This window comes from Mus caroli, unplaced genomic scaffold (assembly GCF_978045245.1).
Source record: "Mus caroli unplaced genomic scaffold, Mus_caroli_1 scaffold_6, whole genome shotgun sequence".
Taxonomy (NCBI): Eukaryota; Metazoa; Chordata; class Mammalia; order Rodentia; family Muridae; genus Mus; species Mus caroli.
In genome coordinates, this window is record NW_028227261.1 from 46031743 (window position 1) to 46056045 (window position 24303).

General features: G+C 47.0%; 1 protein-coding gene across 2 annotated transcripts in view; it reads right to left on the bottom strand.

Annotated features, from left to right (window-relative positions):
• Positions 1 to 5089: 5089 nt before the first annotated feature.
• Ttc39a (tetratricopeptide repeat domain 39A) overlaps positions 5090 to 24303 on the bottom strand; it is a 40688-nt gene continuing 21474 nt past the window's right edge. For both annotated transcript variants that reach the window (XM_029476680.2, XM_021159772.3), the window contains exons 6-18: positions 23835 to 23899; positions 21976 to 22075; positions 21242 to 21307; positions 19410 to 19518; positions 18916 to 18983; positions 18776 to 18835; positions 17388 to 17549; positions 11835 to 11926; positions 10036 to 10156; positions 8174 to 8285; positions 7698 to 7812; positions 6904 to 7020; positions 5090 to 6473 (exon numbers count right to left, since the gene is read on the bottom strand). In XM_029476680.2, coding sequence (XP_029332540.1) covers positions 6350 to 6473; positions 6904 to 7020; positions 7698 to 7812; positions 8174 to 8285; positions 10036 to 10156; positions 11835 to 11926; positions 17388 to 17549; positions 18776 to 18835; positions 18916 to 18983; positions 19410 to 19518; positions 21242 to 21307; positions 21976 to 22075; positions 23835 to 23899 — 1311 coding nt within the window. In that variant the 3' untranslated portion in view covers positions 5090 to 6349. The remainder of the gene's footprint in view (positions 6474 to 6903; positions 7021 to 7697; positions 7813 to 8173; positions 8286 to 10035; positions 10157 to 11834; positions 11927 to 17387; positions 17550 to 18775; positions 18836 to 18915; positions 18984 to 19409; positions 19519 to 21241; positions 21308 to 21975; positions 22076 to 23834; positions 23900 to 24303) is intronic.

Below are 24303 nucleotides of genomic sequence, written 5' to 3' on the forward strand. Positions count from 1 at the left end.
TTGAATATGCTTGGTCCAGGGAATGGCACTATTAGGAGGTGTGGCCTTGTTGGGGTAGGCATGGCCTACTTGGAGGAAGTTTGTCACTGTGTGGGTGGGCTTTGGGCCCTTCCTCTTAGCCCTGTTAGAATCAGCCTTCTGTTTGCCTTTGGAATATGATGTAGAACTCTCAGCTCCTCCAGAGCTATGCCTGCCTGGACACTGCCATGCTTCCCACCATGATGAGAATGGACTAAACCTCAGAACTTGTAAGCCAGTCCCAATTGAATGGTGTCCTTTATAAGAGTTTATAAAAGATGCCTTGGCCATGGTGTCTCTTCAGCAATGGAAACCCTGAGACAACATTCCTACAAGGAATCTCTTAAATTGGTATTGGAAGACTCACCCCACCCCATGTGTGTCTGTGTATTATTTCATAGAACTTAGGGCGTTGAGGTTCTTTACATTAGAAGTTCCTTCATTAGGATGAGAACTTTAAAATTTTTTTTTACATTTTATGTTTACGGATATTTTGCCTGCATGTATGTCTGTGCAACATTTGTGTTCCTGGTGCCAATGGAGGCCGGAAGAGGGTGTCCGGTCCCTGGAATTGGAGTTACAGACAGTTGTGGGTGGCCATGTGGGTTCTGAGAATGAAATGTAGTCCTCTGAGAGAGCAGCCAATGCTGCACCATTCTCCAGCCTCAAAGGTAAACATTTTAAAAAGCAACTTGTTCAACCAGAGTGGCCTGTGATCTTGACTGAAAGTGGTAAAAAGGACAAAAGGTAAATTGCTTAGATACACTTAAAATGATGCTACTCTTATGTGCTGGGGACATGAAGCTTGGTGGTAGAGCACCTTCCTACCTTACTAGAGGCCTTGAGTTCAGCCCCAGTAACAACAGCTTGGTTACCTAGGTACAATCTGTAATCTGATCCTGTGAGATAGAATATTACTCTGTAACCCAGGCACACTGTAGAGGAAACCCTATGGTAGTACTCCTGTATTGGCTTCTTAGTACTGGGATCATGGTTATCATTTGCAGCAATCATTTTTAGTGTGCATGCAAAGGGATTTTAACATTTCTTTTTTCTTTTTTTTTTTCTTTTTTTCGGTTTTTCAAGACAGGGTTTCTTTGTATAGCCCTGGCTATCCTGGTACTCTCTGTAGACTAGGCTGGCCTCGAACTCAGAAATCCGCCTGTCTCTGTCTCCCAAGTGCTGGGATTAAAGGTGTGCACCACCACGCCCGGCTTAACATTTCTTAATACATTCTTAACATATCTTAAATAAGTTAAAATTAATATTTAATCTTTAGTTGTGGAATTTATGAACACAAGGAGGGTTGTCTTTAAGTTTGGGAAAGAAGTGGCAGTAAAGGCAGCTTGTGGCTCCTGTTCTAAAATCTCAACTAAACTGATTCTTAGGTGCTCCTTTTATGCTTAAAATACAATCATTATATTATACATAATCACTGATTGACCCACATGATTATTACTTGAAAGGTATCAAAAATGGACCCTGAAAGAATTTTTTCACTCTTTTTTTTTTTGTGGTTAGAAGCCTAGAATGTTCAGGCACATGCCTGTAATCCCAGCAACTGGGAGGTGAAAGCAAGCGTATCAGAGCCTAAGGTCATCAGGTACTTCTGTGTAGGTCTGAATTTAGTAACACAGACTCTCTTCCCTTGAGTTGCAGAGAGAGAATACATTTTTCACATTCTCTGTAGTAATTAGTTGTCCGTTACTTGATATTTTGGGCTTGTTTCCAGAGGGTAGTCTAGTTTTGAATAATGGTAGAGAAGTCATGGTAGCAGCTGAAGCACACAGGAAGGAAAAAGCAAAAACTGGAAGGTGGTGAGCTATAACCTAATCCCTCATGAAATACAAACAAGGCTCTCCCTGCCTAGACAGTTGCTGGCAGCAGGGAACCAGGTGTTGAGCTGTGTGAGCTATGGAGGCATTTCCAAGCCATTTGATGCACTGGCAGACTTTGGAATTGTCGGTAGCTAATCCTTTCCCAAGTGACGGTAGGTAAAGTTTGCTTTGGTGCTTTGTGTTTTGTTTCCCTAGCTGATTGACAGAGTGCTGAAGGCTTGTTAATTATGTGTGACTGAAGCCATAGGGAAAGGCTTCAAAGGCTTCTTGCCATGTGTCCTTTGCTATCTTTCCATGATGTTTTAGTATTGGTACAGAAAATCTAGATAAGGACGTTTACCACCATTTTACTGATCCATAACGTTCTCATTAGGTCCAGGGTTCTGTTAAGTCCTTTATAAAAGGAGTTTCAGAACTATCTGTACAATTTTTCACTTTATTGAGTAGTTTGCTTTTTATAACACTGAATGTCTGGCCATGATGGTTATTACTGACTAAAAATTGCCACTTGGTGTAAGTCTTGTGTGTGTACATACATGAAGGTCAAAGAGAAACCTGAAGTGTTGAAAGAAGAGGTTCCATTTGGAGGATGAAAACATCCTTGTATATCTTAAACTTTATTTCCTCTGGCTCTCTTTCAGCTCTAGATCCTCAGTCTGGAACATTAGCAACTTGTATTCTCTGCTGATGACTGCTCTGTGCTCCACATTTCACACACATTGCGTGTGTGTGTGTATGCATGCCATAGTTTGTATATAGGGGTCAAGGATAATTTTGTACAGTTTATTCTCTACAAATATATGACTATGAAATGCCAATTCTTACCAAATGAACCAAGTGATCAATGTTTACTTAGCATATTGAAAACTTAGCATGAATTTCTTCTGAGTCTAGTTCTGGTGAGGAAGGCACAATATTTTTGGTAGGTTTTAGACAAGCCAGAAACAGTTGGAGCTATTGGCCATTTTAAACCCCAGATAATCCATTCTTGACAGAGCAGCTAAAATGTTATAAATCAGTTGAATGATGTCATTCTCCAGCTTAAAATTAATAGCTTCCTGTTGGGCTGACAATAAATCCAAACAGGGATGAAATGGCTGACTTCCTAGGACTGCCATCTAGCCTTTTCATGTACCTTGTAAAGTGCCTCAGCCTTTTCTTTTTTCTTTTCTTTTTTAGATTTATTTATTATTATATGTAAGTACACTGTAGCTGTCTTCAGACACACCAGAAGAGAGCTCAGCTGCTAAGAGCATGTACTATGCTTGCAGAAGACCTAAGTTAAATCCCAGCATCCACTGGGCATGGTGGTGCATGTCTTTAATCCCAAGCACTCAGGAGACAGACAGATGCATCTCCTGAGTTCAAGTCCCAACATCCACTTCAGACAGCTCCAGGCAATCCAGAGTGTGTGGTGTATGTGTGTGTGTGCACGCGCAGCGGGGTGGGGGAGATATCTGGGGATTCATCCTGTCTGCTGCCACAGTGCTGGGCCACCAAGCATTTCTCCATCTAGCTTCCTTGATTCTTTTTCTCTCTTTCCCTCTCTTTTTCATGGATGCTTGGGATCTGAATTTAGGTCCTCATACTTGTCAGCAAGCAATTTTACTCACTGAGCCACCTTCTCAGCCCTACTTTGTTAAGTGTAGGTTTTGTTTAGATGATTTTGTTTTCTTTTGGATTTGTTGAACTTCGATTAGACCCTCTCAGTATCCCATGGTATACCATGCAGAATAGGGACCCATGTCTTACAAATGTGTTACATGCGTTATAAATATTTTCAAAGGTATAATTACCTTTGGGGGTATCTCTCCCATCTCTAATGATGCCAGAAGATTCAGTGTACGTCTGGCATGAAACTGGTAATAAGTTGGGCGCCAATTTAGCAGAGGATGGGCTTTAGAATTCAGCTTCGGCTTCAAATATTTGAAGCATAATATCTGTGATGCATAATGGGCCTGTAGTCTTAGGCAAGTTATTTAACTGTTTTCACATCTTTAAAGCATTTAGTCCCTCACAGGGAGCTTATAAGGAATACAACTAGTTTGGTAGCAACTAGCAGACGTGAGTACTCAATTTACTAGTTGGTTTTTTCCACAGAACATATGATTTGTTGAGACAGGGTCTCAGCCCATGTTGACTTTGAACTCAGTATGTGGCAGTGTAGCAGATTTCCTTTATTTTTTCTTTTGTTTTTTCAAGGCAGGGTTTCTCTGTGTAGCCCTGGGTGTCCTGGAACTCACTTTGCAGGACGAGTCTGGCCTCGAACTTATCCGAGTGCTGGGATTATGCCACCAGTGACCAGCATAAATTCTTCCCACTGAGAATAAGGTACATTTCAGCATGCCCAGCTAGATACTAAAATTTTGAAGTGTCCCTTACTGTGAAGGAAAACAGCCTGTCCCAGTCATGTGCAAGGTGTTAGCTGTGGTGTCTCTGACTGGAAGTCTGCTTATCAACCATAGTCTACTGATAACTGTATGCCTCCAAAGAGCTCTGTTTCATTAACTGCCTTTATGCAATGGAAACAATTATAGTTGCTCATTTAGGAATGGATTTCCAAATGAGGTTGGTTGTGGGTTTACCTTATTGGTCAATATTGAACTTCTTGCCTGATTTTAGAGAAGCTGTGCTAACCCCAGTAGATGAATACCTTTTAGCCTTGGAAATCCCATTTATGATTGTGTTTCAGAGTCCAATCATATTACTGATGATTTCGAGGACATCAGGAAATGGTTGTTGAGGCACTCTGGAAGGCTGTGTATATGCAGGACAACAGGAGATTGTTGAAGTGGGTTTGATGCTTTGTTAAAATGGTCCCAGCTTGCTGAGACTTTCTGAAGGCTTCTCAAGTCATTCTTACTGGGAATCTCTTACCTGGACCTGAGCCAAGCCTTGGGTTGAGGTTGGCCTTTGGGAGACCTAGTTTTGGTGTCAGGTTGTGGCTTTTGCTGTGAATCGTGATAACTGTCTTGGAAACACTCCCACTCTGACTCAAGAGATAAGGAAATAGGGAAAGCTGCCAAGGTGTGGGAGAGAGCTGATAGGGACCAGCATACTGCCAGCCACTCAGCAGAGCAGTGAGCATCTGAGCTAGACTGCATAGCCAAGGGCCCTTCAGATCCTGTGACACAGTGGCTGCTCCCCTGGCAGCTTCTCCATTTGTGGCACAAGATTTGGACTTTAAGTGAGGATCACTGGGCTCCCCAGCTGTTAGTCTCCCACAGGGCAGAAGTGCTATGAAAGTCTGCACTAGGGGAGAAGTGGCCTAGAGTGACTCAGGACATGAAGGAGCCTAGGATAGGATAGGATTTAGAAATCCAGTGTTCTCAGAAACTCAGAAGTTACAGGTGGGATACAAGAGGCCTAATCCTCTGAATTGTCATTAGCCAGACTACAACCAGGGCAACTGAGGTAAAAATGTGCTAGTTAAATGAAGTTCAGTAGGAAATCAGCCGTAGCAATTTATAATGGAAGCAAAAGCAGTTTTGTAGGCTGCAGTTTTACATGTGTTAGCGTCATGTGACGGGTGCTGCTTTGGCATGGTGGTAGGGCCTCAAAGGCTCACCCTCCTTCAGTAGCTGCCCTCTAATCACTCCTCATCCTATCCTGCTCAGACTGGTCTCCCAGCATCTAGGCTTTAAAAAAAGGTTTGTCTGTAGAAAGGATTCTTTTGAGAAAAAAAAAAAAAGGTAGAATTAAGGGAGAAAAAGGATCATCAAGTGTTTTGTTTTGGCTGACATCATAATTAGCAGGCTGTAGGGTAGCCTCCTGTTTGTTGTCCTGTTAAGGCTTTACTATTCTATTGCCAGATCCTTTCATGTTTTAGTTTTAAACAGGGGTCTTAAGTACCTCATCAGGCTTCAGACTCTCAAAGAATGGCTTACGCTTCTGATTCCCTTGCCTTGTTTTTCAATTAGAAGACAAAAATTTATATGAAAACTCTATATTAAATGTTAGCAACTTAATTTGCTTTATTTTGTTTGGACCCAGTGTCTCACTGTGTAGTTCTGGCTGTCCTGGAATTTGCAATGACTCAGATGCTAGGAACTCCTGTCCTCAAAAGCTGAGGTCTGAGAAGCAGTTTCGCCTCTAATAGCATGTAGAGAGAACTTCCAGATCAGGAACTAAACAGCTTTCCAGGCAGTTGGGTTGGGTTTTGTTTGTTTGGGGGCAGGGGAGGGTAGTTTGTTTTGTTTTTTTTTTAAACACCAATTATAATCCCATCGATGTATTTCTAAAGAAATGTAAACTGTTCATACATTCTCTTAACATCACAGTGTAAAACAAGTACCCGTATGTGTGAAGGCTTTGGCCACACTGGTAAAAATGCTGTCTTTGCTTCTGCACAGATATTCTTGTGCAATCCTACTGGAGCACCAGGTGGACCCCAAGGAAGGGCAGGGCAGGGGAGGTGATCTTTTGAAATGTTTCCAGGTGCTCTGTCCAGCTAGCTGTCTGTTCATCGTGCAGCTCAAGAGTGCTGCAGAAAGCTACAAGGACACTGATGAGACTAGAGATCTGTTGCCATCTTCTAGGGAAGATCTGGCCTGCAGTGTGGCTGCCTGGATTCGAAAATGTGTCCTTGACTCCATGGAGTAGTTCTTGTAGTTTTGCCTAAAGGGGAGCAGAGGATCAGACAGGTGAAGCTCAGCTCTTTTGGGAGGTGTGTCATACTCCAATCCCCCATTTGAGCTATGAGACACCACCCTCATCCATATACAACTGGAAAAATTTGTAGTTTTTAGGACTTTGAAAGGGATTCAAGACTAAGCTGAGCCCTTGCCTAAAGGAAGGCTTATTTACAAGGGGCTACTCTCTTATCACTCTTGGTCCTGTTGGAGACTTAGGTCTTTATACCATTGGAAGCTTACTTCCTGTCTCAAGAATTCCAGCCACTTATTTGTAAACTGAGGGGAAAGCTCTGTTGTAGCACGTCAGAACTGAGTTCCCAGAACACTGCCTTTGCCAGCAGCCTCACTGATATCTGGGCACCTTAGGTCAAAGGGAGCACAAATAGGAAATAGGAGGATTGACCAAGCCTTACTTTGCAGACTCTAAGAGTTTGATGGCCTCCTCATTTCTGCCTTGCTCCATAAATAGCAGGGCCAGCTCCAGTAGGGCATTTGGAATCAAGTAATGGTCATATTTAATCTTCTTTTCACTGCAAAACAAAAGCAGACATGGCCCACCCTTCAGGTCCTCTCCACAGCCTTCAGAACTTCAAATCCTTACCTTAGAAAAGCTGGGATCTTCACCAGAGCCTTCTGGCATCCTCAGCCCATCTCCCTTTTACAATCCTCAACCACTGTCACTCCAGGTTGGTCTCTTAAACTGGGAAGCCTGTTCCTATTTTAGTATCTCTGACCCTTGCTTCATTCTGTCCTAGAGACAAACAACAGTCTTTTTTTGCCATATCCTTTCTTGGTCATCTGTCTTCATCCTGTGAAGACAAGGCCCTTCTTAGTCTGGCCTTTCTCTATAGTTTTAGGCAGGAAAGATCCTCACTGTTGTCACTAGCTTCTGGTGTGTGTCCTGTGCCCACGAACACTCCACTTAAAACTTTCTCCTTTGTTTTTGTCTTCTGGCTAAACTTCCAATTAATTTATTAATTTGTGTTTATTTATTGGAACAAGGTCTTGCTATGTCCTGGCCTCAAACTCTTAGAAATTGTTCTGCCTCTGCCCCCCCCCCAAGTGCTAAGATTAAAACCATGAGCTATAAACATCCAAATTAACCATCGCCCTGGTAGCCTTTCAGGCATCTCTTATCCTGGCACAGAGTAGACATCAGCAAATGTATGGTGAATGAGATGGTTGCGGGAGTAGCAAAGGCACTTACTTGGCAGAAATGCTCCTGAAATTCTCCTCTGCCTCCTGGATTCGGCCCAGGTATTTCAGACACAGGCCTTTCAGCAATTTAACCAAGCAGTCATCATCTGCTGAGTACTCATTCTCTGAGAATAGAGGTGTGGGGGAAGAAGGTAGGCTTGCTCACTTCTGCAAGTTACTCAGGGAGCCCCTCTGGAACCCAGGACACAGGTGAATCAAGACCAATTCACCTCAGGGGACTCACATCTGAGAAGAAAAGACAGATATTGAGATAATGGCTCCAGAGTGAATTAGGAGTGACTGGAGGAAGCTCAAGAGAAGGCCCTGGACGAGGAGAGGGGACACTTGCTGAAGAGGAGCTGACACTGGTCTTGTAAAAGGCTGGTTAGTAGGATAGAGGGATAAGAAGGACATTTTTGGCAGAGGAACCTTGAACTCTAAAGACCTGACCTAGCCGGTCAGGGTCAGGAGCCTGAGGGTAATCACCTGGGCCCATTGCCAGCATCTCTTCAGCCTTGGTGATGACCTCCAGCATCCCATCAGTGAGTTTCGGCTGCTTCCCAATCACAGCATAGCCATTCCAGATGTACATCATTTCCTGAGAGAGGAAGTGGGTGGGGCAAGTCAGTTCTAGGTCTCTGCCTCAGCAGGGCCTCAGTTTTCCCATCTGTAAAACAGACAGCTCAGTTCAAAAGGTCCTGAGCCTTTGGATCCCTGATCTTCAAGTCTCCTTCTAGCCTATAAAGCTGTAGGATTGAGGGCACTGTGGAAGCAACCTTACCAGGGATTTGTTATTGAGCTTATTGATTCCATAAGGGTTTAGGGTGATCCAACAGCCATTAGGTTTCAGCTACTTACCTACTGTACCTTGCATGAATACTCTCATCCTGACTCCTTTCTTGAGGACTAGGCCATGCCCAACACTGTTCATGGAACCCTCCCTACTCCCGCTGGCTGGACCTCCCTTATTGGAGGAAGCTACTAAGCATCTCAGGACAGTGGAGCCTAAGACCGTCCCTTTCCCCCACAACAGGCTCAAGGATGGCAGCCTCCTCATCGAGATTAGAATGCATCCTGATCCTTTTTTCCTTGACTGGCAGGAAATTCATTAAATTTGCAATAACTTAGCTTAGAGTCATCCTAAACCATCAGGACAGGTAATGGATACTGGATGCAATTTATATAAGGCCCTAAAGGTTGTTAGGGTTTTTGTTTCAATGTAGATTTAGGTCAGTGTTCCTTAAGTTGCTCTGTGGTCTCAAGATAGAAAACTGGCTATAAGGGCTCTAGAAGAACCAGCAGTCCACAGCCTGTCCTCCCAGTGCCCTTACTCACAGGTGACCTTGTACAGAAGCGGGCACAGTCACTCCCACCCTTCCCAGGATACCCCATGCCCATTATGATAGTAATAACTTTATTGTACATCTTAAACTAATTTTCTTTTTGAGACAGGGCCGGGCGTGGTGGCGAATGCCTTTAATCCCAGCACTCGGGAGGCAGAGGCAGGCGGATTTCTGAGTTCGAGGCCAGCCTGGTCTACAAAGTGAGTTCCAGGACAGCCAGGGCTACACAGAGAAACCCTGTCTCAAAAAAAAAAAAAAAAGAGAGAGAGACAGGGTCTCTTGTATTCCAGACTAGCGTCAAATTCACGATGTAGCTTGAGGATACCCCTGTGCCTCTACCTCCCACATGCTGGGATTACAGACATGTGCAGCCACACTCAGGCTGTAAAATCCTTTAAAACTGGGCCAGATGCCAAAGGAAGAGCTGACTTTATAGTAGATAGAAGGGCTCCCTAAGGTAACACACCACTGAACAGGAAAGTTTATCCAACAAGCAGAGCAGAGCAGGGCTACTTTTCTGGACTCAGCTTATTTTGATGCCAGCTCCAGTCATTCATGGAATTAGCTTAACAGTGGCCCTGGATTTAGGCTCTGGAGTCTTGCATCTCTTGATTTTTTTTTTTTTAACTCCATCTGTGTGAGCTATTCAAGTTACTACTGACCTGCGTTAGGCTTTATACCCCCTACCATGTAGGTTTTGTTCAGAGTCAAACATAACCTGGCCTGAGACCCCCAACCCTCACTTCAGAAAAGGTTGATCTAATGAGGATGCCTATGTAAATAGCAATTAGAACCCTGTGACAACAGAATAGCCATTGTAGGAACAAGACAGTCAGGTGATCCCTCTGCTTGAGGCTGGGGTGTTATCTAGTGTCTTGGAGAGCTGTTCTTCCATCCTTGAGGCATCTTGCAGCCTGCTGGTCTGTCTCCCAGCTCAGGTGAATTGTGAAACCCTTTCTGGTCCCTTCATCCACCCTCTGCCCCAGAGGCTCTCTTCCTACCCACCAGAGCAGGGATTGGCAAGGAGATGGGGTTGGGGGAGAGGTAGCGCCTGGACTTCCGGATAGCAAACTTCTCTGTGGGTAGAGATTTCCCAGCAATCTTGAGCTTCAAGCCTGGTACGGCCCTGAAGAAATGGGAAAGAAGGGTTGAGGATACAGATCAGTGGGAGAGCTCCTGCCTAACATGTCCAGGTCCCCAGCCACAAAAGAGCAGGAACATAGAGAGAACAGGTCTCCAGCCTTTGCTTGGCTAACTACACCTCAGTTTCCACACTGTACGATGAGAGAGCTTGACTCTCAACGTATTTCAAGGAGCAAGCCAGCCTATGGTTATGGTCACATTTCACAGTTCCTGCATGACCTGATAGCTTTCGAAGGTGGTTGGGCAAAGGTTCCAGAGCTCGCAGTTTAAGAATGCATCTAGGCCTGCCTCCTAGTTATCTCTCCTCTACGCCCAGGCCTTCCTGGGAGGGCCCACAAAAGTCTAATCCCAGTTTCACAGGCATAACCAACACCCAGAGAAAAGAGGGAACTTGCACAAACAGCCCAAACCCTTAATTAACTCCAGCCTTCTGAACTGTGGCCTCCTCAGCTGTTTCAAGGATAGAATAAAATTCACACAGCTGGGCATGCCTTGACTGGAGCCTCACCCACTACCAGCTGCCTGGCCATTGGGTGTGGCTGGGATCTCAGACCCGGAGCTGTATGGGCTCAGGAAACAACTGATGGGTGAGGCCACCCCAGATTCCTTGCTGCGTATTCATTGCAGAACCTCTCAGGGTCTGTTTTCTAATCTCAAAAGTATAGATTGTACTACCTCCTTCCTCTCAAGGGCTGTGGGAGAATTCTGTGAACTGGGGCCACCGTTTGCTCCAGCAGCAGACTATGCACAGACAGTGCTGTTTCAGCACTAACAAACGCCTGTCAGTGAAGCTGGCCAGCCTCATCACCCTGGGAGGAGAGCCCTAGACACCATCCTACAACTCCAGGTTAACCTTTTGACTCTTCACAAAAGGCAAATAAGTGGTGAAGAGAATACTGAAAAGATATAATGAAATAATAATGAAAAACTCTGGCAGGCAGCCCCCTTGGTTCCAGATTCTACTGCAGGGTCTTCAAAGCCCCTTTTCCAGTTGCAAAACTAGCCTATCTTAAAAGGCGTCCCAGCTGGGCAGTGGTTTTAATGCTGTTGGTTTGATTCAATGACTTTGGCTGTGCTTCTCTGTGGCTCTAGCAAACTCAGCTGATGGAGAAATCTCTTTGTACCTCAGATTCTGGTGGTTTAAATGAAAAATGTCCCCTACAGGGGTTTCAACACTGGGTTGCCAGTGGGTGGTGCTGTTCTAGGGAGAGGTTTAGGAAATATGCTAGAGGAAGTAGGTCACTGGGGGAAAACTTGGAGAGTGCATGCATAGCCTCCCCCTACTCCCAGTTTTGCTCTCTGCTTTGCATTTGCAGTTGTTACCATGCCCATCCCTTTATCACTGTGCTCCTGCCATCATCCTTGCTATGATGCACATGTCCTGGTGCTTTATCACAGCACTGCAAAAGTGGCCAAGACAGGGTCCTTGTCTGTCCCAGTGACCAGATGAAAGAGATGACAAACATTCACAGGAGTCTAACCACCAGCAGCACTGGCATGGCGTGGTGGCCAGAGGGGACTAAGGGCACAGGGCACTTTGGAACAGGCAGCTTAGAGCTGGGAGTACCTATCGCATCACTAAAGCTCAGATAGCCATGAGCAGAGCCTGACCTGTCTGTCCACAGTGAGACCTACAGCAGGAGCACTGTGGTCAGGCCCACCTGAATAACTCCACTTCATTGTCCCCGAATGGCTTGTAGTCTTCCTTCCCAAACATGCTGAGGTAGGCAGCCTTCATGTAGATGTAGGTGGCCTGTGGGGGATAGCAGCAGAGATGTGAGCAGCCCTCCCTCTAATCACAGTGAGGGCCACATGAAATTCAACCCTCACTGTGGTTCTTTCCATAGAGATTTATAGTCACTAAGCCCCCAGGGGAGAATGGTGAAGCAACCAAGGAGTTTAGAGGTGGGAGTTGTATGCCTGCAAAGCAGCCTCCCTCTCCATCTTGGCCCCATGGAGAGACACCTGAGCAGCATGCAGGGCTGCTGGGACAATGCAGAGACAGGGTAAGCATAGAGGGTGCTGCTGGGAAGCAGTGACTGCAGGCGGCCCTGCCGGGTAGTGGGGAGATTCAGAGACTCAAGGGTTCCCATATGGATGGAAGTAGATAGGACTTGCATGGGCACAGATGGCCTGCACTAGGGACTATGTGAAGGAGATATAGGTCCAGAACAGTGAACGAGACCCTCACAGGGCTCAGTGATAGACCTACATTCCTCACTTTACACCTTCATCTCAATCCATCTTAAAGAAAATGTCTGCAAGGGCCTTGCCTGCTAGATCCGTAGGCCACCTGACAGGGAAAGCAGGGAGCCCTGCTTCAGCTGCACAGTGGCCTACAACAGCCCATAAGCATAAATCCCACAACATAGAGGGTTAGAGGTGTTTGGCTCAGTGCTGCCCTCAAGTGGCCAAGTTTTGAAACAGCTGCCTCCCAGGACAGCTCTGCCAAGGAAAATATCTGCCAGTGGCCAAAAGAGAACTGGAGAAAAAGAACATCAGGGCATCCTGGAACATTCACCCGCGCCATTCGTGCTGGAGCACAGACCCTCTGGTGGCCTGCCCTTCAAACATGGCCAAGCTTGCCTTTGTGAGTGTGTAATGGAATCCCCTCATGGAACCTCTAACATGGTGTCACCCTTGCCCATACCTATAGGTCTCCCCTGTCCCTGACATGGGTGCCGTGCATTCCAGGGACTGAACCTCCTGTCTAGTTTTGTCTAGATTGGATGCCTGTGATATATTCTGAATTTAATAACGACATGGCTGGAGTACATATACACTAATTCAAAATCAGTTTCGTAAGCAATAGAGACAGACTCTATATCCCCTACCCCCAGGGACATCTTCCTTACTGGAACACTGCCCCCAAACAAATTCAGTTTATTTGTTTTTTTGTTTGTTTTTTGTTTTGTTTTGTTTTGTTTTTTGTTTTTTGAGACAGGGTTTCTCTGTGTAGCCCTGGCTGCCCTGGAACTCACTCTGTAGACCAGGCTGGCCTTGAACTCAGAAATCCTCCTGCCTCTGCCTCCCAAGTGCTGGGATTAAAGGCGTGCACCACCACTGCCTGGTTCTATTTGGGTTTTTAAACTAAGAATTTAAAACTTGCCAATGAGTGTGAAATAACCAGGTAAAAAACCTTGTGATGTCTGTTTTAAAAAATGGTTATAAAAGGTCTGTCTAAAAGTCAACCAATCAGCAAATGAGTTGGGATCCAGGCATGGAGTCTGTAAGTGCAGCAGCTGGGAAGTGAGGGCAGGTAGATCATGAGTTCATGTTTATTCCTAGCTTCACTGTAAGTTTGAGGCCAGCCTGAGCTAAAAAGAAAGAAAGAAAGAAAGAAAGAAAGAAAGAAAGAAAGAAAGAAAGAAAAGAAAAAGAGGAGGTCATCTAGATAGTGCATCAGTTAAAGAGGTTGTTCTACAAGCATAACAATTGAGTTCAATCCCAGGGACTCACAAAGGGTAGAAAGGGAGGACAGAGTCGACACACACCCCCCGACACCCACCATAATCATATACAGTAATGAACAATTACATAAAATACATAACAATTTCAAAAGAGATATAGGTAATACTTGGGATATAAATAGACAATAAATATTTGGGGAAATGTTCAACATCCCTAGCCATAAGGGAAATGCAAATCAAAACTGCAAAAAAACCAGCAACAACAAACATTGGTGAGGATGTGGGGAAAGAGCAGCCTTATAGGCTGCTGAGACTACATTGGTGCGGCCAGTATAGAAATCAGCGTGGACATTCTTCACAAGCATAAAATAGAGCTATCATACGATTCAGGTACACCACTCCTGAGTGTACCCAAAGGAGCAAGCTTCAACTGCTGCTGAGGCTGCACCTTCTCAGTCGTCTCTCCTGGTCTCTCTCAGTGCCAAGCCTCGGCTGTGTTTCCTGAGTCCTTCACGCCTTCAAAACCAGTACTACCTGGGTAACTAACTTAATGTGTAACTCAACTTAGTTGGCTGCCTCTAACTTCTGGGTGCTGACTTCAGCAAACACTTCCCAGGGTTCACCTCGCAATGCTGCTCTTTTCTTAATCACTGCTAATTTCTTAGCTCCAGCTAACCAGTATCAATTGTCCCAGTAAAGCAAAGATTTTACTTCAGAGGTTCTGGTCTCTTGTTAATCATGGCGGGTTCTTCAGCCCCAGCCAACCATAATCACAGATTCTCAACTCAAAATAGCAGATAGCCCTGCTAGTCTTTAAGTGACTCTCAAACTTCCTTCTAGAACTTCACAAGCCAGGCCTTCACTGTCTGTATTGCTCTCAACATTTTTATCTTCCAAGCTTCCATAGTACAGCTCACCACGCTTTGAACACTCATTGGCTTTTCTAGCCCAAAATTTCAAAGTTCTTCCATTATTCTCCCAAGTCATGGTTAGGTCTGACGTAGCAATACCCCATTATCCTAGTACCAATTTATGGTAGTTAGGTTCACTACTGCTGTGATGAAACACCATGGCCAAAAGCAACTTGGGGAGGGAAGGGCTTACGTACTGTTCCAATAACAGTTCATCACTGAAAGCAGTGAGGGCAGGAACCTGGAGGCAGGAGCTGACGCAGAGCTCGTGGAGGGGCACCGCTTACTGGCTTCCCACAGCTTGCTCTGCCTGCTTTCTTCTAGAACCTAGGGCCACCATCCCAGAGGTGTACTACCCACAATGGTCTGGGCCCTCCCACATCATCACTAATTAAGAAAATGCCCCATAGTCTTGCCTGTGACTGTATCTAGAGGCATTTTTCAACTGAGGCTCCCTTTTCTCTAAAGATGACTCTAGCTTGTGTCAAGTTGACATAAAACTAGCTGGCCCAGTCATGGTGTTGATCATGGCAACAGGGATGGATGGATGGATATAGAAGTATATATATATATATATATATATATATATAACATGAAAGAAAGAGGAAGACTTTGGAGAAAGGTAGACTGGGGAGACGGGGGCTGGAAATAAGCAGAGTACACTGTATACTTTAATATATGTATGAAAATGTCAAAATAAAACCCATAATTTTGTGTGCTAACCCCCCCAAAATTATTTTTTAAAAGATCTTAGCATGAGGTGATGTCTCTCACCTGAAATCTTAACAATTGTTAGCCTAAGGCAGGAAAATGGCTTCAAGTTTACAGACAGCCTAAGCTACATGGGTTCTAGGCCCAGGCTGGAGTGAAAGACTCGTCTTAGTTTGGGTTTCTATGGCTGAGGTGAAACATCGTGACACACAGAGGAGGAAAGAGTTGACTGGACTCACAGTTCCATAGAACAGTTCATCACAGATTGCAGCAAGGGCAGGAACTCAAGCAGGGCAGGAACCTGGAGGCAGGAGCTGATGCAGAGGCCGTGAGGGGGGCTGCTTACTGCCTTGCTCCTCGTGGCTTATTCATCCTGCTTTCTTATAAAACCCAGGACCACCAGCCCAGGGTGACATCACCCCCCCCCCACATCAATCACTAATCTTTAAAAAAAAAAAAATCCTACAGGTTTGCCTACAGCCTGATCTTATGGGGGCATTTTCTCCGTTGAAGTTACCTCCCAGATGACACCAGTTTATATCAAGTTGACATAAAAACCAGACAGGAAAAAAGTCTGGATAATGGCTCAGTGTGTAAAATGCTCACTGCATACGTGTGAGAACCTGAGTTCTTCAGCACATGCATAAAACTAGGCTTCCTTGCAGGTGTCTGTAACCCCAGTTTGGGACTGGCAAGTGGGGCAGAGTTGAAGCAGGGCAAATACAGGACATCCCTAGGGTTCATTGGCAAGCCCACATAGCTGAAATGACAAGGCTCATATTCCATGAAGAGATATCCCTTCAAAACATAAGATAGAGAGCAAGAGAGAATGACATCTGAAAGCCAGTGTCTGGCCTCCTTCACAGATTCATGTGCCAAATATATGTTCTAGCACACACAAAAAATGAGTTATTGAATAGTAGACCATTTTTCATATTAACTATGGAAGATAGTTAATACATGGTCTCATATAGGCAAGGGGAACACATAGTCCATGAGTCACATGACAGGACAAGGGGATAGGGACAGAAGGAAATCAGTAAGCCACAGGAGGATGTGGGACAAGACTTTAAAATCCCCATGACAGCTGGACATGGTGGCACAAGCTTTTAATCCCAGCCATTGCCTTGATCCATATTGGGGGGGGGGGCTCCACCTGTAGCCCACAGCAGTCTTTCAAGACAAACATGGCCTACCTCTTGACTGTACCCCATGTTGTCCCTGACTGGGGAGTTTTTTCACTGAAAGTCATCAAACATGGTATATCTTCTGTTCTTCATGTCTCTGTGCCTTCAGTGTCTTCTCTTTGTTCCCTCTGTGTCCTGGCCTAGGCTAAGGCCTGCCACCAAAAGTGCCCAGCAAGCACAAGAATTCAAGGTCCTTTCTGCCCCCACTATAATAAAGCTCAAAGGACCTCTCAGGCTTTCCATGACCTGCCCTAAACACAGGATCATCTGATGGTATCTCTTCCCCATCCCGCCATAGACCCTCTGCGCTTTTGCCTGTGAACACTTTCTCTCTTAGGGCCTCCCTACCCCCACCCTGACAGACCTCTTCCACTCACTGACAACCAGGAGTCAGGCCGGAGTATGCAGTGACTCATTTACAGTCAAGTCATCCAGGGACATCAGGTGGACCACAGTCACTTCTGATCCAAGGCCTTCCTTCTCCCTGGTGTCAGCTGTTTGCCCTCTCATTCCACAAATGTTTACCTCACTGGAGTAGGAAACCCAGGCTGTGCCAGGCACACAGTACCTGTCAGCTTCCAGCAAGTGGCTTCTGGCATCCTGCCTCACTTTCATACCACAGCCCTTACCCAGTGGACACAGAGCTTCTCAGGAGTACCCGAGCCCTGAGCCCGTGTGTTTCTTGCTCTGGGCTTTCACCCTCCCTGGCTCCCCTTCAAAGGTTTTACCTCCTTAGGCCTACTTGGAGCCCTTTGATTTAAAACACATAAAGTGTAAACAGTGTGTTGGTGATGTGTCCATGTGGCTGGTGGCTGCCACACTGGGGTAGCGCAGAAGAAAGACACCCTTGCCACAGTAGACAGTTTGATTAGACAGCACATGCTAGACATGTGATAGATAGATATGCTGACACTGTGTTCAGTCAGGGGTTTGGCCCTTAGCTCTGAGGCTCCACGGCTTATCGGGGTGACCCCTGACCCACAGTGTCAGCCCACCTTGGACCAGGAGTTCTCCTTGCTCAGCAGGTCGGCGTAGAAGTAGGCCATTTTCCACTGGCCCTTGTAGGTAAAGCACCACATCAGCTCCCAGTAGCACATGTGGTGAAACTGCTTCCAGTGCTGCTGGGCCTCGCAGCACTCCTCAAACCGCCGGACAGCCTGGGACAAGCACAGGTCAGCTTAGGGAGGCCCCACCTGGCCCCCACAGCCCACAGCAGGGATGGCCTCCCACAAGGCACGGTGGCCTGGAAGCCAGGGAATCTGGCTTCCTGTACTGGCGCGACACTAAGCCTCATTGGCGATCCATGATGGTTGCCCCTCGTATGGATTCTAGAGATCTAGTCCCTGAGTGAGAGCTCCGAGCAGAGCACCCTGGGGTAGGGGACAAAAGGTACAAGCTGTTGTGGCTGTAATTCTCCAATCCCTGTGTGCGCATGTGCATGGATGTGGGTGGAGTCAACCCCAAGCACCTTTCCTCCCGAGCTATCCATCTTTATCTTGAGACAGGGTTTCTCGCTGAGACCTGGGGTTCCCCGATTAGGCTAGGCTGGCTGGTCAACAAACCTCATGCCACCATGTCTGGCTTTTTCGCATGGGTGCTGGGGACTAAACTCAGGTCTTGTCCTTTTGTGCCAAGCAGCTTACCAACTGGGCCATCCATCCAGTCCCAGAGGGTGTTAATATACTGATACAATAATGTCTGGGCCTCAGAGAGAACAGCATGGTTCCAGTAGTTCCCATGGTTACTCACAGCCAGGGCTTTATCCTGCGAGGGCTGGCTGGAGACTTCCAGGACTCTGGAATGTAACCTTCTATATTGGCATAGGTCTCTGAGCTTTGCCATGGCTGTGACCTTCCCTGTCTCTAGCTCAGTGGTTCTCAACCTTCCTAATGCTGTGACCTTTTAACACAGTTCCTCATGTTGTAGTGATTCCCAACCATACAATTATTTTCATTGCTACTTCATAACTGTAATTTTGTTACTGTTGTGAACTGTAAATATCTAAGTTTTCTTCTGATGGTCTTAGGTGACTCACGTGAAAGGGTCATTTGGCCCCAAAAGGGTCATGACCCACAGGTTGAAAAACATTGCCCAATCCCTTTCCATGGCTCTTTCTCCTTCTTCCTCACTCCCACCCCTACCCTATTCACCGCATCCAGCCTAGTCACCCATGCCCCGTGGAGACAGCAGCTTTTCCTGATCAGGAATGTCAGGATCCTATATCTTCCTATCAAAAGCCACCTCTCTCCTCCCAGACCACCTCTGACAGAATGCTTCTCCTACCCCTGCCTCTTCCTGGGCTCACCCTATCCCGGAGTATACCTCTATGTATCTAACATCTTGCTGGACTGGGATACCCCAAGAAAGCCCCACATCAACTCACAGCATCAATATTTCCTTTGATAGCTTCAATCCGCCCAGCAAAGAACAGGAAGATGGCGCCCTGCAATAATACTCGTGAGGATCCGTGTGGGTCCACTGGGTACTGGTGGGATGGGAGTGCCCAGCAGGGACTGGTCTCACCTTGGGGTATCGGTTCAAGTAGGGCTTCAGCAGCTTCTCTGCTTCCTCGATGTTGACATTCCCAGTACCTGGAGGTGGCAGGGAGGTACATTGCTCTGGTAACCGTTGCTGGGGCCTGCGCTCCCTCTAACAACCTGCCAAAGCCTTCTCGGGGCCTCTGCTTTTCCCTTGTGGGATGGCACAATGATTCCTCCTATCTCTAGAGTGATAGGAGGCTTAAACAAGCTAATGTGGATACTGTCAGGTCACATCACAGGCTCAATAATCTGGAGGCCACTTTTCAGTCTGCACCCAGGAGGGACAGCATCTTCATACTTTCCACAAGGTGGCGCAATCGCCCCCATTTCACAGATGGAACCCACACAGAAAGGAAGTTGCTGTTCAGTAAGCCAGATGCAGGCTGCAGACCTGGCTCGGCCCCAGTCCTGCGTGCCTGAGCAGGGTGTGCAGCCTCTCACCCGGGAGCCCGCCATCTTGCACACTGGGCCTCCTACCGAGCACGAAGGTAAGGAAGGTGTGATAACACAGCAACAGCATGACGCACAGCACTGCACGGAAGCTGTGTCCGGTCGCCCCCTCCTCCAGCTGCAGCAGCCCATAGTCCTGGGGACAAGAAGAGAGGCTGGCAGTCATGAGATGCCTGTTCTCTGGAGTCAGGGACTGTGACCCTGAGCAAAGGACTGGCCTCCCCTTCCCATGAGGGGGTCAAGAGTGTGTGCAGGTGGAGAGATGGGGAGGGGAGAAGGAATGGCTTGAGGGAAATAATCCTAACCACAATCTGGTACTGATGGTTCCAGGAAGCCTGGGGCCTTGAAAGGCTTGCTGGGGGAGCATGTTCCAGAGCATCTCTGTGACCAGACCTAACCTGTGTGTGTCGTCTCCATCTACTTTCTTAGCAGTCATGCCCTTTCTCAAATATAGGCCTGGCCTGCCTCAAACTCTCCACAGCTTGTCTGCTGGGGGAATTGCTCCACCTAAACAGGCTAGGGTTGACCTTCCCACCTGAGACCTCCCTAACTAACTGCCTGCTCTAGGGAGCAACACACAGGGCCCTGAAGCCTCCAGCTGTGGGGGTTTTCCAGGGCCAAGGATGGGGCTCACACAACTCAGCTCTCACCCACAATGAGAAGCAAAACAGGCGAAGCTGTGGCCAACCTTATCGCTATTTTTTCTTCTTCTTTTTTAAGATGTATTTACTATGTAGCACACTACATGCATGTATGTATGCACACCAGAAGAGGGCACCAGATTTCATTATAGATGGTTATGAGCCACCATGTGGTTGCTGAGAATTGAACTCAGGACCTCTGGTAGAGCAGTCAGTGCTCTTAACCTCTGAGCCATCTCTCCAGCCCCTTCTGAAGACTGTTATGTGTCACGCTTTACGTTTGTTTATTGAGAAAGGGTCTCACCAAGTATATCTAACTGCCCTGAAACTCACTCTATAGACCAGGCTGCTGGCCTTGAACTCAGAGATCCTCCTGCCTCTACCTCTGTCTTCTAAGTGCTAGCATTCGAGCTGTGAGCCAGCAGGCCTAGCTTTGTATGGAACTCTTAATGATTTTTTTTCATGATTAAATAAGGTGGATTTTGCATAATAACATCTCCTTTAAATACATTTAGGTAAAAAATGATGTCATTTTGGAAAAAAAATAACAGATAAACCATAAACTAGTGCTATGTGTCTGATATCAGGAAGGGCTAGAAAGACCATCTCCCTCAGCATCTTCAGGACAATATGAAGCCTCTTATTTTACAGAGAGGAGGTTCATGGAGAAAGGGGACTTGTCTAGCATCGTGGGGAGGAGGCTGGGGATGACTCCTGACATCCAGGACAGTGCTCCATTCACCACACTGGCTGCATCCTGAAGGGGACCTCCCTGCTCTGCTTCCCCCAACCCCTGCTGGTGTGCCAGGTCTTGGCCTCAGTGAGTCTCCTGGTTCTTCTCAACATCTGATGCACAGAAGGGCTCCCTGCACAGCTCACAGATGACGTAGGAGCACCAAAAGCTGACTTAGATGAGAGAACTAACTCAAGGCCTTGAAGTGAGCAGGTGACCAAGGGGAGAAGACCAGGTTCCTAATCCATGCCATGGAAAGACAATGTGCCCTCAGGTCCCTATGGGGCTATCCTCATATCTACCCTTGATGCCAGGCAGGGAGAGATCTGTGGCCTCCCAAACCCTGAGGGAAGCCTGAGGCTCAGAGGTCTAGAGTGGCTCCAGGGCCACACACAGAGATGGATCTGAGCCAGGATTGGCACCAGGCCATAGCCCCCCAGATCCCCTTGGTTTAGCCCAGCTCCAACCCAAAGGTGGGCATTTACCTTGTTTCCTGAAAACCCAACAAACTCCAGTAGCCTCAGGATCCTGGTGGGAAGCATGGACAGCGTCTGTGGGGTCAGAGTCAAGGGTGTGTGGAGGGCATCCTAGGAAAAGTCAGAGGACCCCGCCCACCGCTCACCCTTCACACAGTGAGAGAGCGGCCACCCCTTCCGGACTCAGACCAGCCTTTGCACCATCTCCCTGGACCAGCGCCTCCCTTCACAAGCAGGCTCAGCATCTGCTTGTCTCTCTGACCCAGCCCATACTGCTTCCTCTGCCTGGAATGCCTAGTGCATCTTTTCAGAGCCAATTCAAATGCTTGCTTATCTTTCTCCCCTGGGAGGACCCCTGAAGAGAATCGGGATCCTTGTCCCCCGTGGCTCGCAGCTGCTCTCAGCCCTGTCTCCTTCTGTACCCCTGGTAAGCATTTTAACAGCCAGCTCTCTGGGGTAGAAACAGTCTGGCTTCCCGAGGTTGCCAATGTCTATGGGTATAATTACATTACCCATCTCAACAGGGGTTCAAGCTACCATGTGGGCACATATGGATGCTCTAGAGGTGGTCACCCTCTCATGCCCCTTAAGACTGGTGATAATGTAAGAATCATCTCAGTATCCCATGCCTAGTACACAGCCAGGCTTAGTGTCACAAAAGGGTGACCTTGTGTGGATCAAGGACATGCAGGAGATCTGCATCTGGGGCCCAGAAACTCAGGAAATAAGGGGTTCCCACTCACCAGGTTGAAGGCTCCTACGCCAAGCTTCACCCCTCCTTCAAAGTGTCTGTGGCTCTCTCCCTTAGAGTATTGCGAGGACTGGACGAGGCTATCCAGTTCCCTGTGGGAAGGGTAGCCGTGTGCTGAAGCCAGGATGGGACCCATCCCTCCACCTACCTGTCAAGAACTCAATAATGGTGGGCTTAGAGTTCTGCAGACCTAGGGAGCTGTTACTCGAATTTCCTTCCTGACTTCCATCTACCACAGAAGGATGCTTCTCACCCTTACATGATACCACATTGGCCTTAGTGGTGCAATGGGACAACCCACTCCTTTGGCCTCTATTGCCATCTTAGGCTGAATAATTCTTTGTTGGGGGAAAAGAGGGAACCTGTCCACAGTATAGGATGTTTAAAGCATCCCTGGCCTCCTCCTGTTACATGTGAGCAGGAGCCTCTCCCCAGTGGGATAGCCAGGATGTGAGCCAGAGCCTAGGAGGTGAGTTGGAGCTAGCCTGGTGCCGTGTGCTGACAGAGACAACATGCCTGCAAGCTGTGAAGCACAGATGAGCTTGGCATATTTGAAGAACTGAGGGCAGGCCTGAGGGTCTGCAGCTGAGTGCCATGGAAGAGGCTGCAGAGTTAGGAAGGGGAGCTCATGGGACGATCAGACTCAGGGCATCACTCTACAAGACAGGGGAGCCTGGGAGCCAGAAAGAGCTGGCCTGGGCAGGAATGTACTTTGCAGACACCCTGCTGGAAACTAGCAAGGACACTGGAGAGACTTGTGGTAGTCCCTTGTCTCTGGACAATCCCAGCACAGGCCTTCTTTGGGTGTACTGTGCAGTGCAGGGGACATTCACTCTGGAGGAGGAGGGAAAGACAGCAAGTGTTCTCCAAGTGTAATGGGAAGTGAGTCCTACTGTGAAACTGACAGGCCGGAGGGCTGCGTTTTCAGAGCTTTATCTGATTGCAGACTTGGAGTAAGAGACTGCTTCACCACACTGGGTGAAAGTGCTCTCTGCCTTTCTACCATCAGCACAGCTCACCCCTGGCCCAGAGGACTTGTATCAGGAACCCAGGCATAGTGTGGGAATGATTCTAGCCCTTGGGGAGTGTACATCTGTGTGTATGTATATATCTTTGCATATGTGTCTCTCAGTGTGTATGTGTTATGTGTGTGTATGTACTCGTGTGTGTGTGTGTGTATCCATGTGTGAGTGTATGTATATGTGTCCATGTCTGCATATGTGTATCTATGTCTGTGTGCACACGTGCTATCCCTGTATGTTGAAAGGTCAAGGAAGACTTCATATGAAAAATAGGATTTGGAGTCTGGAGAGATGGCTCAGTGGTTAAAAGCACTGATTGCTCTTCCAGAGGTCCTGAGTTCAATTCCCAGCAACTACATGGTGACTCACAACCATCTGTAATGGGATTCAATCTCTTCTTCTGGTGTGTCTGAAGACAGTGACAGTGTACTCACACACATTAAATAAATAAATAAATAAATAAATAAATAAATAAATCTATCTATCTTAAAAAAATAAAAAGGGCAAGTAGGATTTGGACTGGGCCTTTACGAATGTGTAGTTCTGCTGCTGTTCCTTAAAGTCTGTTTGTCTCCTGCCTACCAGCCCAGGCTGTTTCTGTAGAACCTGGGTCTTCTTTTTCTCTAGCAGACAAGGCACTCAAGAAGCCAAACCCACAGTGTAGCCAAAAAACCAGGAGGACATTATTCCAGAAAATGGAAGCCTAGAAGTACAGAAATCTATCCGAACTCCACTTTTCTAGACTTTGAGCCACCCACAATTCAGTCTGAGGGCCCAATTCAGTTTGTGACCCCAGGCTCCCAGCTCTCTGCAGGCTGACCCCACTTACTTGTAAGTCTGGTAGCTGTTCCGGACTTTGATGCCACCCTTGATGAAGCTCACCATGTTCTCGTCCTATGGTGGAGAGAGACGAAGAGAGCTGGGTCCAGGGCAGGTGACTGGAGACTAGAGGGTCACACAGGCCTCCACCCTATGCCCAGATCTATGGCGAATGAGGCGGGAATGGTCAGAGGTCACTCAAAGCAGACTGCCACAACTGCCTTTCTCAGACAGGCAGGCAGACAGACAGACATAGATATAGGCACATATACAGTCAACAGTGTCTCCCTCTGGTCAAAGGACCATGTAGAATGAAGAGAGGCACTCATTTTTTGGAATATTGAAGCAAGTTGTAATTTATTATTTAAAGTTCCAGGAGCCCCCGTCTGTCTGGTAACCCCAATCCTGGGTGTCCACTCACAGGAAACGAATGGGCATGGGCATTATCAGGAGCCACACAACATCAGTATTCATGAAAC